Source organism: Sceloporus undulatus, chromosome 3, assembly GCF_019175285.1.
Source record: "Sceloporus undulatus isolate JIND9_A2432 ecotype Alabama chromosome 3, SceUnd_v1.1, whole genome shotgun sequence".
NCBI lineage: Eukaryota > Metazoa > Chordata > Lepidosauria > Squamata > Phrynosomatidae > Sceloporus > Sceloporus undulatus.
Window position 1 is genome coordinate 173,443,328 of NC_056524.1, and position 13,510 is coordinate 173,456,837.

Genomic DNA, 13,510 nt, shown 5'->3' on the forward strand with positions numbered 1-13,510 from the left:
GCAAAATCAGGGAATGCTCTTGGTAGCTTGGATCAGAACTACCCTATAAAACAAAATAGTTTTTGTGCAATAGCTCCCATTTCAAATGAGAGCAACAGAATTTCCAGACGACTGGACATGATGTGCGAGCAGATGAAATCCAACACAGCACTCTGGAACTGACATTTAATTTACTTTATATTCCACAGTGTTAATGGAAAAAAAGAGAAGAAAAGAGGGCAAAGAAAGCATCTTGAGCAGCAGAGAGTCACTTGGAGAGGCATCAAGTTGCAGTCAAGATCTGCACTTTGCAGAACTTAAAGGAGTTGAAAAATCCGGGACCAAGCCCTGCAAAGCAACAAGATCTTCCAAGGACACTTATGGGAGCATTTGTCACTTTTGTACTTTGCAAAGGTGGCAGAAAGGGGACCCTTTCCCCCAAAGCAACTGTCAAGAAAAATATATTTTCAGTATTTCCAGTTGAATAGCAACGTCAAAAAGAAAAGAGTTAGAATTTTCTTTTAAAGCCATGGATGATACTTCAGAGATATTCCTCACCATAGCAAATAACTATAAAAAGTGATAGCAGATGGGGACGACACAGCAATGTTAGCTATTATAGCAAAGAGTTTGAAAAATACAACATTTGCAGTTTTCCACCTGGGAATAGTGATAATAGTGGAATATATATATATGCAGCCCCTTTCCCATTCTCCTGGGTTCCATACAGCCAGTTCCTTGGTACCTCTCTTTCCAAAACTAGCACCACCTGAGACACACCACCTAAGACTGAGGCAGGAGATACAAAGTTCTGAAGCATTTATAGGAATCCAGGCTCCCACCATTTCCAGACTGCTTACAGAAAGGTTCTAAGAGCCCACAAATGAAAATATGTTGTTACCTCATACTGAGTCAGACCAGCAGTCCAGGGAAGTCAAAGACCCACAGGCAATAATTGGGCCTTGATATCCTTTTCTGCTGCTCTCCTGCTCCCACCAATTCTGTCAAGCCTAATTTGCCTTTAAACATAATGTATGTTCTCTGTGCTTCTTGTGTTCTGTTTCTTTTGTATTCCCCAAAACCTTCCAGAAGCATGAATCTGCTCCTAAACCAGGGGCAAGTGGAACAAATGCTTTGCTTAATGAAAAATGACACACTGAAATTAAAAATGCTGTGTTTCTTGCTGCCCCCTCAACAGATGCAGTGGCAACAGCAAAACAGTATGGCTTCCTATAAATTTAGGGAGGAGGAAATGGCTCTCAGGTTTATGATAGCTGGTCAATTCTGCATTAGTCTTTCTTGTCCAGAACTGTCTATTCCAGGGGTAGGCAACCTGCGGCCCGGCGAGGCCTTGAAACTGGCCCCAGCCCGGTCCTGCTGCCGATTGCCGCCGGGGCCTTTGGGGGGCAATTGTCTATAGAAGCCTCAGAAACATGCATTTATATTAATATTTTTTTTAAAATCAGCAAATTTTTTCGCGTGTCCTCCATTTTTTTTAAAAAAAGTGTCTTCTATTTGAAAATTTTGTCCTACATTTGTCCTGGTTTATTTATATATTTAATTTTTTTAAAAAATATTATTTAATTATTTATTTTTGGGCTTCGGCCCCCCAGTTGTCTGAGGGACAGCAACCTGGCCCCCGGCTCAAAAAGATTGCCTACCCCTGGTCTATTCTGTTTGTCAGCAACTCCTAAGAGCCTTACATAAAAAAAACTTCCAAGACCTGTTGTCTAAGCGTCCTCAATTGAAGATTTCAGAATTTAATCTGGGACTTTATATTATGAAGCCCCGATGGTGCAGTGGTTAAATACTGGTACTGCACCCAAAGCGTTGTAAGTTTGATCCTAGGGCTCCAAAATTTATTAAGCCTTCCAGCCTTTTGTAGGTCGGAAAAATGAGTACCCAGTTTGTTGGGGGCAATTGGCTTAGAGACTGTAAAACTCTTACAGAGTGGTGAAGTGGTATAGAAATGTAAGTGCTATTGCTATTGCTATTGCTATATGTGCTGCCACTAGGTTATTGTTACCCATGCTGCTCCATATAATTTTGGTATAAATGATAACCCTTAATGACTCCTAGATGAACTCTAATAGCCTGTCCACCATTGCCAGCAAGGCATGAGGACATGTACACACACCCCTGAGGGGCACCCACATCATCATATCTAGAGAGTCGCATAAGAGGATTATCATATGACCAGGAAGAGCAAATGTTTGCCTTGCCTGAGGCTCTTGCCCCCTTCCCAGGGTCTGTTGTCCGAGCAGCTTAAGACCACTAAGACAATCAGACAGGGACATCCAGGTGAAAAGCAAGTAATTAAACACCTTTGTTCTCACCATCAAGCACCTTTGCCAGAAGCAAGATTTTGCCTATAAATACTCTCAGATTTGCCTGTTCACGGGGCCAGTCTGGATTTCAGGGGGAAGCTCTGTCCCCTTGAACCCTGACCTGGCTCCTGGCTCCTGGCCAGTCATTCCATGGCTGAGCCTCATGCCATCTTCATCATATTCCATCAGGATTCCTGGAGGGAGTCTACATTCTGGTAAGTATCACCCCAGTGATGCCTAAAATCCTATTCCATGCTAACCTATGCTTTTCCTGAGCCTTGTGTGTGTGTATGCTAGTGAATCAACATGTGTTTTTCCCCTGTTTCAATAAATTAGATATCTAGTTATTAATATCTGTCTTAGCTTTATTTATTGGGATCCCCTGGTCTACTCCGTATACATATCGGGAGGGCGATTTCGGTGGGCTCTTGTAGCCAGCCCCTCTTGCAATATTTGAGCTAATAACAACAATAATAAAATTCCCCTAAACGGACCTATTTGGCTACATTATGGCCCTTTAACAAGCTTTTCTAATTTCCACACCTGCTGTATTCTACTGTCACTAGCACAACATTTCAGACAGCTCTCAGTTTTAGGTGTATGTGTGCAAGACCAACATTTACACAGTCAAGACCGCTGTCATCCCTTCCAAAAATTAAAATGTATCAGTGTGAAGCGTTCTATCAAACTAACCAACACAGGGCCATAGATTTTTCTCCTTCTCCTCTTCAATTTTTAAATAAGTAACATTTAAATATAAAGGTCTCCCATAATTTAATGTGACATACACTTCCATGGACCAGAAACTGTTTTGTCAGGTGTATGAAGAGTTATCATCAGCTGGCAGAAAAATATACATGAATACAGTGAGAAAAGGGATGGGGGAAAGGAAGTACCGGGATAAACTGTTATTGGTTGTGTCTCTTCAAGATATGAACCTTCAGTTTGTTGTTTCTCAATGCCTTCAAGATGCTTTATGACAATCTTATTACAAGTTTTTGTTTTATTTTGTTTTTAGCAAGCTTTGCTCAGAGGAGTCTTGCCATTGCCTTCCCTGCTGAGGGAATGTGACCTGGCCTGTGGTTTCCTGGAGTTCTAGTCCAACATTCAAAATACTACAGCAAGCTGGCTCTCATTATTATATCATCATGAAGATTTAGGAATAATTCCCTCCTCACATCATTTCCCCTCATGTATAGATGTAAGGGACGCGGTGGCTTGAACCGTTAAGACACTGACTCTGTTGATTGCAAGGCTGGCAGGTCAAGGCCCAAGTGCTGTGTTACAGAGTGGGTGTCCATCACTCATCCCAGCTTCTGTCAACCTAGCAGTTCAAAAGCATGCAAATACTAGTAGATAAATAGGTACCACTTCCGTGAGAAGGTAAACAGCGTTCTGTGCAGTCAAGCTGGCCACATGCCACGAAGTTGTCTTTGACAACACTAGTAGCTCTTTGGCTTAGTAATGGAGATGAGAGCCACCCACTAGGGTTGGACATGACTTGACAACCTTTACCTTTTATAGATGTTTTAACTAATGAGGAATAACACTTCATATACTATAGGAATGGGCAAACTGCTGCCCTGGATTTGCATGACCCTCCCTCTAAGTGGCCCCCAATACTTCTAGAATCTTCAGAATGACCATTTTCTGACCCAAGAATGGTGAACTGCTATTCCTGGAAGTGTCCATGTGCAATAATTTACCGTTTAAATTGTTTATTAAAAAATACCATTTTTAAAAAACCACTTTGGAATTTTTGTTTTATTATTCAGTAGTCCATGCAAACCTGGAGTGTGTTGGGGCATAAAAGTGGCCACTGGACCTGCTGCAGTTGTCCAACCCAATCTGGACCATAAAACGTACATCACTTTTCCCCCTTCATGTCACAAAGCTCAGTTGTTTTTGCTGTGGCTGACTAATATAGTTACCCCTTTGGATTTTTTTATGGAACACTGCTGAAAGCCAGCATGGTATAGAAGTTTGGGTATTGGACTAGAACACTGGAGACATGGGTTTGTATCCCCATTTGGCCACAGAAACCCACTGGGTGACCTTGGGAAGTTACACACACTCAGTGTGTCAGATGAAGGCAGTGGCAAACCCACTCTAAACCAATCTTGTCAAGAAAACCCAGTGATAGGTTCACCTTAGGTTTCCGTAAGTGAGAAGTGACATAGGGTCACCATAATTTGGAAATGAAGTCATGCAACAACAATACTGCTGATCATATCTACCAAAATGAGTAAGAAGCACTCTTAGCCACTGGAGCCACTTGTATGTTTAGGGATAAAGTTGAATCAATTAATATGTCAAAATCACTAATTCAATCTTTTAAGGCAGGGGTGGGCAACTGTGGCCTCCTATATCTTTTTTGGGCGGTGTCTCCTATATTCCATAAACCACCGGATGGGCTGGAAGGGGTTGTGGCTCAGAAACACCAGGAAATCCCTAGTTGCCCACTCTTGCTTTGAGAAAATGCAACAATTTTCAGACTAGACTGAACATCATTCAGTTGGACAAACCAGTCACTAACGATATAACCATTCTGGTCAAAGAGATCTTAGTTTATTGGTCTTCACATCTATCACCACGTCTAAACAACAGTTTTGAACACCCAATGTCTTTCCTGAATTTGATGAAAAAGAGATAGAACTGATTATCATCTATGTATTGATGTAGTTCAACCAAATTATGCAGCCTACCTCACCCAGAAGCTCCATGTAAATGTTAAGGAGCACAGAGAATCAGTATTGAAGAAGAGTGTGAGTTATTAACACAAAACTTGTTAAAATTTAATAGTCAACATAACACACATTGGAACACTAGGGGGAGAAAAACTCTTGGTATTTCCCAGAAGGGTACATGGCCATTAACTGGCCAGTTGGATTACAGTAATGTGCTCTATGTGGAGCTGCCTTTGAAAAGTGTTCAGAAACTTCAGTTGGTCCAAAGAGCGGCAGACAGGTTGTTAACTTTCTGCAATAGCTCCATTGGCTTCCAGTCCATTTCCAGGCACAATTCAACGTGCTGTTTTTGACCTATAAAGCCCTATTCAGCTTGGGTCCAGGTTATTTGATGGACCATATCTCCCTTTATGAGTTCATTAGAGTGCTAGAGAGGCCCTTTACTTTCTCAGGGTCATTTCTCAGTGGCTGCTCCAAAATTCTGGAACTCCCTCCCTACAGAAGCCAGGATGACCTATCTCTGTTTTCCTTTTGACAGCAGATAAAATTTTTGTGTCCTTAGGCTTTTTCAGACTGATGAAAGATGAGCTTTTAAATTCTATGCAACTGAGATGTTAAGGTTTGCACATAGCTTTTAATACATTTTAATATTTTAATGTGTAATACTTTTCACTTAATAAATAGGTTGGTTTAATTCAACTTTTAATTTATACTTTTTGATGCTTTTGCATTGTTTTAATTTGTGTGGTGTGCCTTCAAGTCATTTCTGACTAATGGCGACCCTAAGGCAACTCTATCACAAGGGTTTCTTGGCAAGTTTATTCAGAGGGGGTTTGACATGGCCATCCTCTGAGGCTGGGAGAATGTGCTGTTTTAAATTTGTTGTTAGCCACCTTGAGTCCCTACATTGGGAGAAAGGTGGGATAATATAATGTAATACAGTGGTGCCTCGGGTTACGAAAGTAATTCGTTCCGCGGCCGCTTTCGTAACCCGAAAAGCCTTCGTAAGCCGAATTGCCATAGGCACTAATGGGGAAAAGCCGCGATTCCGTGCGAAAAAGCCGAAAAAAGCACCAAAAGTTTTTTCGTAACCCGAAAAAACATTCGTAACCCGAAACAATAATTCCCTATGGGATTTTTTCGTATCCCGAAAATTTCGTAACCTGGGTATTTCGTATCCCGAGGTACCACTGTACAATATAATAGTAATTTATAAAACTAATTTATTTATAATCATCATCATTATCAACATGGAGATAGCTCCATGGCATTCCTGACTTACATGCGCCAAGGCACACAAACAGAACAATCTAGAAGCCTGATGAAAAATGGGGGAGGGGGACAATGTTGAAAAGAACTAATTGGTAGCATGGTAAAACTGGGGGAAAATCTAGTAAAGGCTTTGATCAAGAAGGGGCTTTCAGAAGAGAGAAGCAAACGACTTCTCATAAATCTCTTGGCCACCACCAGTATTTCCACATTGTCTGTTGCTTCTCAAGACCAATTAAGGGCCAGTTACTAGGTTAACAAGTATGTCTTCTGGTGACAGCAAACTCCTCATGGATGCCAGGTGCTTGAGAGATATTTCTGACATATCATTGACCTTGCAAATGCACTGCAGTCTGGAATGGAATGATAGAATTAATAGCAGCCTCAAGCAGTTTCCAAAACTTTAATGAGCAATTAAAAAGGTTATGTAAAGAAGCACTGCACCTTTAGCTTCCAAATCATGCATGAAAGTAACTTAGTCTGCAAGAAATAATCCTACATTTTCTTATTATTATCTATAAGCCTCTTCTCATGAAGTCCCAAAGAGAGACAGGGAACAGACTCTCAGGATGGGAAAAAACAGCACTTCTGGAATTCCAGATCTCAAGCTTATGACTAATTTGCGATTGTTTCATGTGTGCTGCCATGAAATGATATACACATAACATTGCTCTCATTCACTGTGATTAGAGATCCTGTAAATAGCATTTTAATCTCCATCCAATCCAAAGATTAGTGAAATGTATGGAAGATGCCATCACTGGTGTCAATGGGTAGGTCTCTGAACCCACATTCTTATTTGCTTTTTAAAGGATTGAGAAAGGTAGGACCTTTCAGGTGTTGTTGGCTGCACCTCTGAGGATTCCTCACCACTGGATATGCTAGCTAATCAGCATTGAACAACCCCTGAGGGCCACGTTTCCCACTACTGCCCTGAAATAAGCTACTGAAATGAACAGTAAGATTTTAAAGTTGCAATTCAGTGAATGTGAGGAGGAATTTGAGGTCTCCAGTCCAAAAGGGAAAAGAAACCAAATTACAGAAATGTTAGCTACAATAATCAAGACTGAAATCTGAAATGAGGTTATATAACAATAGCAAGTAAACTCCCTAAGCAGTTTATAATGTGTAAGCTAGGGTTGAGTGGAATTCTATCTTCCATGATCCTTTCGCTGGACCATCCTATGAAAAATGGGCTTCCCTATTATACCCTCCCTGTGAACATCCCAAGGTCAGACAGATTTTGGGTCAGAACCAGTAAGGAAATTGTTGGGCTTTTTAAATGACTGACTGAATTCAGGCAAAATAACAAAACTGATTTGGCATTCAAAAACACTATCCTCCCTTCCAGACCTCATTTTCAGATTCCTTATTTCTGCAAATAGGAGGCAATTAAAAATGTTTTTAAAATTATGGCTTGAAGGGGAGATGTTATACCCATAATTAACCAATCATAATTTTCTGATTTAGATGTTACAGCAGAGATAGGCAAATTTGACAGGCCTTAGGGGCACATTCCTCCTCCAAAATCCACCACAGATTACACTGATCCTTACAACTCTTCTTCACTACCTTTTTACTGGAAATTTGCCATTATTGGAGAAGTGGCATGTAAATTCATCTACCACACAGATGGAGCACTTAAGAACTTTTATCTCATATGGGTAAATATCACACAAGGTGGCGGGGCACTTGATTTTCAGAAGTAAAATGTATTCAGCAAAACTAGAGAAGATGGTGAAAACACCTGTTTGCTGTGACGTATGAAAAATAGGCTAATAAATATGGAAATCAGGTACATAACACTGGCTCACTGCATAATCTGCTATTTTGTAAAATACAACAGTGAAATACAATATGTTGCTGAGAAGTTCAAGTAAGCAATCCATTTTACAAGCATCCAAACTGAAAGTACTACTAACAATAGTCGCCCAACAATTAAATCCACCACTAATTAAATCCATGAATGCAGATTAAACCCACTACTACTGGATTTAAAGTTTGTCATTTTATAAAGCAAAAAAAAGTTTGATGGCTCAGTTCACAACTGAAAAGAATAAATATGTACATTAGTTTAAAAAATATCATACAATTGCAGCTGCTTCATCTTTGGATGCCTCTGCAAAACATAATTATAACAGCCTGATACCACTGTAAGGCATCCTCCTGGGGAATCCTGGAATTCAATGCCTACCAGCAATAATGCTATAGTTTAATGGACTGCATTAAAGAAATTCTAAGCCCCCCACCTCTGCACTAGGATTCCACACAATGAGGCCATGACAATTAGGTTGGTATTTGACAATTATAATAACTGTGAAGCAGTTGTAGGAATCTTGGGAGTTTATCACACAAGAGGAATTTCTCTTAATTTCGAATGAAAAGAAAGTGGGGCCAGAACGCATTTACGTGAATTTGCTAGTTCAGTGAATTTACGTGAATTCGAATTACGTTCGAACTGACTTCCTATTGCCTGAAAACAGCTTGCCATTGCCCGAAATTGCGTGTGGTAGTCTATCACGCAATAACGTTAAACCCCATGATTGCGTTATTGCCATTGGATTATACTTCCAATTTCCCTTGTCTGATAAACTCCTTGGTCTCTAGGTCGGTTTTCTACCCTGTTAAAAGAGGTATTGAACATAAAGTTAAACTTAAACTTAAAAATAAAATAAAGCCATGTAATATGTTCACACAACACTTTTTAATATATAATTTGAGATGTATTGCAATTTAAACTGCAGTGGTCAGGCCATTTTATTGTTCTTTCATTTCTCTTCTCCACCTCTGCATTTTGTTAAGGAAACAGATAATTTTTTAAAGCATTACTAAGTGATACTAGAAGTATCCAATCTAATATTCTGTTTAAATTTCTAGTGTAAATATTCTGCATACTTTAATGAACACTGTATATACTCATGTATAAATCTAGAAATCTTAGTCAAAAATTGACACAAAAAACATGGCTCAACTGATCCATGGGTTAGTATAAATAATGCACTTTAATTCTTATAAAAAAAAGGAACCATCCCTTTCTCTGAGTAAAATGATGAGTCGAGAGCATAGTCCATCCTGGGAGCACCTGAGAGAAGAATCAACCCCCTCTACTCTTTCCATTGTGGCACCGCTTCTGACCTTTTTGAATGACTGTGTATGTAAAATGGTGGTGGCGGTGGTGGCGGCAACTCTTTGGCACTTCCCCTCAAAGGAGTGCAGAGAGGAATTGGGTTCTGAAGGATCTGAATAAGACATTTGTGTATTTTTGTCAGTTTTTCTGGGTCAAAAATCAGGCAAAGTTACCACATTAAAGTTAAAGGCTACATAATCACTGCTAATGCAATTGCCATTTTCTTTGCTTTGCCTTTTTATCATTTTTGACATGTATGCTTTTTTTAGCCCTGCCCTTGTCTGGTTGCCTCCCATACACATCACACAGCCATGATATACTGCAGTTTCCTCCTTATCCATCCAGTCTTTAGGTTGAGCACAAACAGTTATGCTTGTTAGACCTTTGTAAATCCTTTGGCACTATTCTACTTTGCTTCATACTTTACATGCCCCTAAGTATTACCGTCAAGTTATCCATGGTTCATATCAAAATCCCTATTTCTGGCCCCATAACCTGCCCTCAATTTGTATATGAAGTTGATTTATAGTCAAGTATATACGATATTTGCTCAAATGTCAATGTATACTAATGAATAATGTTTTGGAGATTGAGGCAAATCCAGTTTCATACTACTGAAAACTTTATAGATTGAAACACAGAGACTGAAACCTTTTTTGTGTCATGTCTTTTTAGACTGTAAGCCTGAGGGCAGGGAACCGTCTAAATAACCATTTGTGGCTGAAGAGCGGGGTATAAATACTCTAAATAAATAAATAAACACAGAGTAAATTCACCCAGCAGGTGTGTGTGTGTGTGTGTGTGTGTGTGTGTGAGAGAGAGAGAGAGAGAGAGAGAGAGAGAGAGAGAGAGAGAGAGACTCTGACAAAATACTACAAAATCCATAAAAGAGAAGAGACCTGTGGCTTCACAAAAGATAAGGACATCCTGAGTGTCCCAAGAGGAATTTACTGATGCTAATGGAGTTCAAATTTTACTGTCCTTTGTTTGCTCTCCAAGAGGGAAGTGGGGGTCTACTTGCACTGAGATCCCTCCAAACCAACTGAAATACAGCAGAAACAACGTCTGATACAAAATGTAGACCTGTGACTCCAACATCGTCACCATTTCACCTTTGTATATGATCTTTGAATATCTTTTGCCTAGTGGAGCTTCAAAAACTTGCATGATGTGTTTTGTGCAACTTGGTTGGCCAATAATGGTATTGCCTTTTTGTACATTTTGGCTTTTGTTTTATTTTGGTATATGGCCAGCAAAGCTACCCTTCAATATGTTTAGCAAATTAGAAGATATGCACATTTACTCAGAAACAAATGAAACAGTGTTCAAAAGGGTGTGTATGTACATGTGTGCCTTCAAGTTGCCTGTTAAACTATGGTAACCAAATGAATTTAATAGGGTTTACTTAAGCAATGTGGTTACTGCCTATTAAATTGATTTTACATTGCAGTTAGACTGCATTTTATTAAATGGATATTAGAAATTATTATTATTTATATGTTGCCTCTCCCGCAGGATCGAGGCGGCTTACAATAATGGATAAAATACAATCTAAAATACAGCACATATTAAAATATATTCCATTAATTTCCTCCCCCCCCCCACTACACTATAATAAAATAACATGAACAAAATAATAAAAGTAATAAAAACAGATAAATATCAAGCCAGTCAGAGACAGGGGGATGGGCAATTTGGGCATTCTCTGTGATAATCCGTTTCCATGGCAAATCAGGTGGCTTATTCAAGGAAGGCCTGTCGGAAGAGATCCATCTTGACAGCCCTTTTAAAGCTGTCAAGATTGGTAATATTTCAGATCTCTTCCGACAGGCCATTCCACAATTTGGGAGCAACCGATGAGAAGGCCTCTGGGTAACCACCATCAACCTGGTCTTTACTGGTTGAAGAAAGTTTTTCCCAGAGGACCTAAGTGTGCGGGGCGGATTGTATTGGAGGAGGCTATCCTGCAAATAGGTTGGACCCAAGCCATGTAGGGGTTTAAAGGTCATAACTAACACTGGATCAAAAGCTTTAATTGGATGGAAGGTGTCCTTCCATCTGTAGAAGACTTGGGGCTGTAAGCATGGGTCAAAAGGCTTGTGTTCCCCCCCAGACTCACATCACCCTGTTCAGATGATGCAGGCCAATACCCCCCAGGCCAGGGTTAGGCAGACTGGATGCCGATCTTGTGGTCTTGGTCCAATTCTGGCTCAAAGGGGCCTTAGTTCAAGTCAAAAAGACCCATTGTTTTCTAGAAACTCTCCAGCAGCACCCAGCATACCGGACAGCCCTGCACACCCCTTACTTTTCTTTGCTGTCGCCTCTACTAAAAAGACCTCCACTGCAGCCTCTGACATGGAAATGTGGCTTCTGGCCACATGGGTGCAGCCAGGTGCCCTGTTTCCAGGTCAGAGGCTGCAATGGAAATCTTGTTAATAGATGGCAAAGGAAGTAAGGAATGCACAGTGGTAGCAGATCCATGTCACAGTGGCAGGAGGGCCTGTAAACACCCACCCACCCACCCACCCCTGCACTGGCTGTGGCCTGTGTTCTCCTGGCCCACTTGTTCAGCCCTGAAGTCCAGATCTTACCATGCTTGTCATTTTGGAAATTATATACTTCAGTAAATGAACCTTTCATACTAACTTGCTGGCGAACTCTTAAAATCCTGTGAAAGATACCCTCTACAGGTATTATAAAGAACCTTCACCCATGCACTTTCCTCTCAAGGTCTGGCCTGTTTTAAAACCCCAGCTCCACTTCGCTACAGAACTGTTTGTAGGTTTTCACTCTAAAATACAAAAATTGAACAGAGGGCTTCAGTGTAGACCTACCAAGGGCAGTGCAATTATCCAGATGGTTTGATTCAATAGCTTCTACTAATATATGGAAATACCTTTCTCTTTGACAAATACAATTCATGGCAACATAATCATCTTTACAGAGCATTCAGAGCTGAGCTAGTATACACTTGATTACATTTCCCCAAAAGAAGCAGATTAATCTCAGACAATTATGAGCTATGTTGTACATGACAACCCATTTTAATTAACAAAAATAGCACTGAATTATTGCTATCATACATTGCTTGAAATCTGATTAGCATATGCTCTTTTTGGCCCTGTGAGACTTACAATTACCTTAAGTGAATATTGATTTAGACACAAACCATAGGCCACACAAAACTAATATAGATTTCTGTAAAAACCTGCTCAGCCACTTTCAACTTGACACATTCCCTTTAAGTGTAAAATCTCATGGAGACAAAAAAAGTTCATGGAACTTGATAGCTAATGGGGAAAGGAGGCTACTGTTTGCAGAGACCATTGAGATTTGAAGTGAAGTGGAACAACTAAAAACAGAATATATCAGAACAAGGCCTCATTAATCTCACCAAATAAAAATATGCATCATGATGCAGTTCTACTCATCTTACACCCTGTTTTATTTGTTACTGCTGTGAGTACCATTCTGTGACGGTGAATGAAAGCTGAATGGGGGCAGATACATGGAGTCACTTTTTTAAAGTGTGTGGAGAAGGAGACACACCAGTTAATACAATCAAATTTCAAACATAAAGGAAGTGACTGATTTGGAAGTCTTTCTGGATCATATACTAACCTCAAGCTTGAGAATGTCATGTTGAAGTTTGCGCTGGAATTCCAGGAAGTGGGAAATAGTCAGTTTGCCCTTTAGATCAGCTCCAAAAAAGTATGTGGTCAATGCAGAGTTAAAGCCTGTCTTCAAGGTGTTCCCTGTAGTTGAACGATCCCTATGGCGCATGCCCATGCTAGTCTGGGAACGAATGATGCTCTGAACCTAACAGATTGCAAAAGTGGAAAACACAGTATATTATATACCATAATGTATCATAATTTACATACTATAATGAGCCAGCTATAGATTATCTCTGGACAGCTATAATCTAGCTACATGAGTTGATGCACTGGCAACCTCCTGATTAGGTTATTTGAGCCAACATGTAATGGTTTGAGGGCTCGGTTATGACTCTGGAGACTAGGGTTTGAATCCCAGCTTGACCATGTAAACCCACTGGGTGGGTTTGGGCAAGTCACACACTCTCAGCCTCAGAGAATGGAAATGGCAAATTCCCTATGAAG

The 13,510-nt window shown here is 40.2% G+C and overlaps 1 protein-coding gene across 4 annotated transcripts in view; it reads right to left on the reverse strand.

Moving 5' to 3' along the window:
- MICU1 (mitochondrial calcium uptake 1) overlaps window positions 1–13,510 on the reverse strand; it is a 170,597-nt gene that overhangs the window by 53,887 nt on the left and 103,200 nt on the right. For all 4 annotated transcript variants that reach the window (XM_042457029.1, XM_042457030.1, XM_042457028.1 and 1 more), the window contains one exon: window positions 13,011–13,208. In XM_042457029.1, coding sequence (XP_042312963.1) covers window positions 13,011–13,208 — 198 coding nt within the window. The remainder of the gene's footprint in view (window positions 1–13,010; window positions 13,209–13,510) is intronic.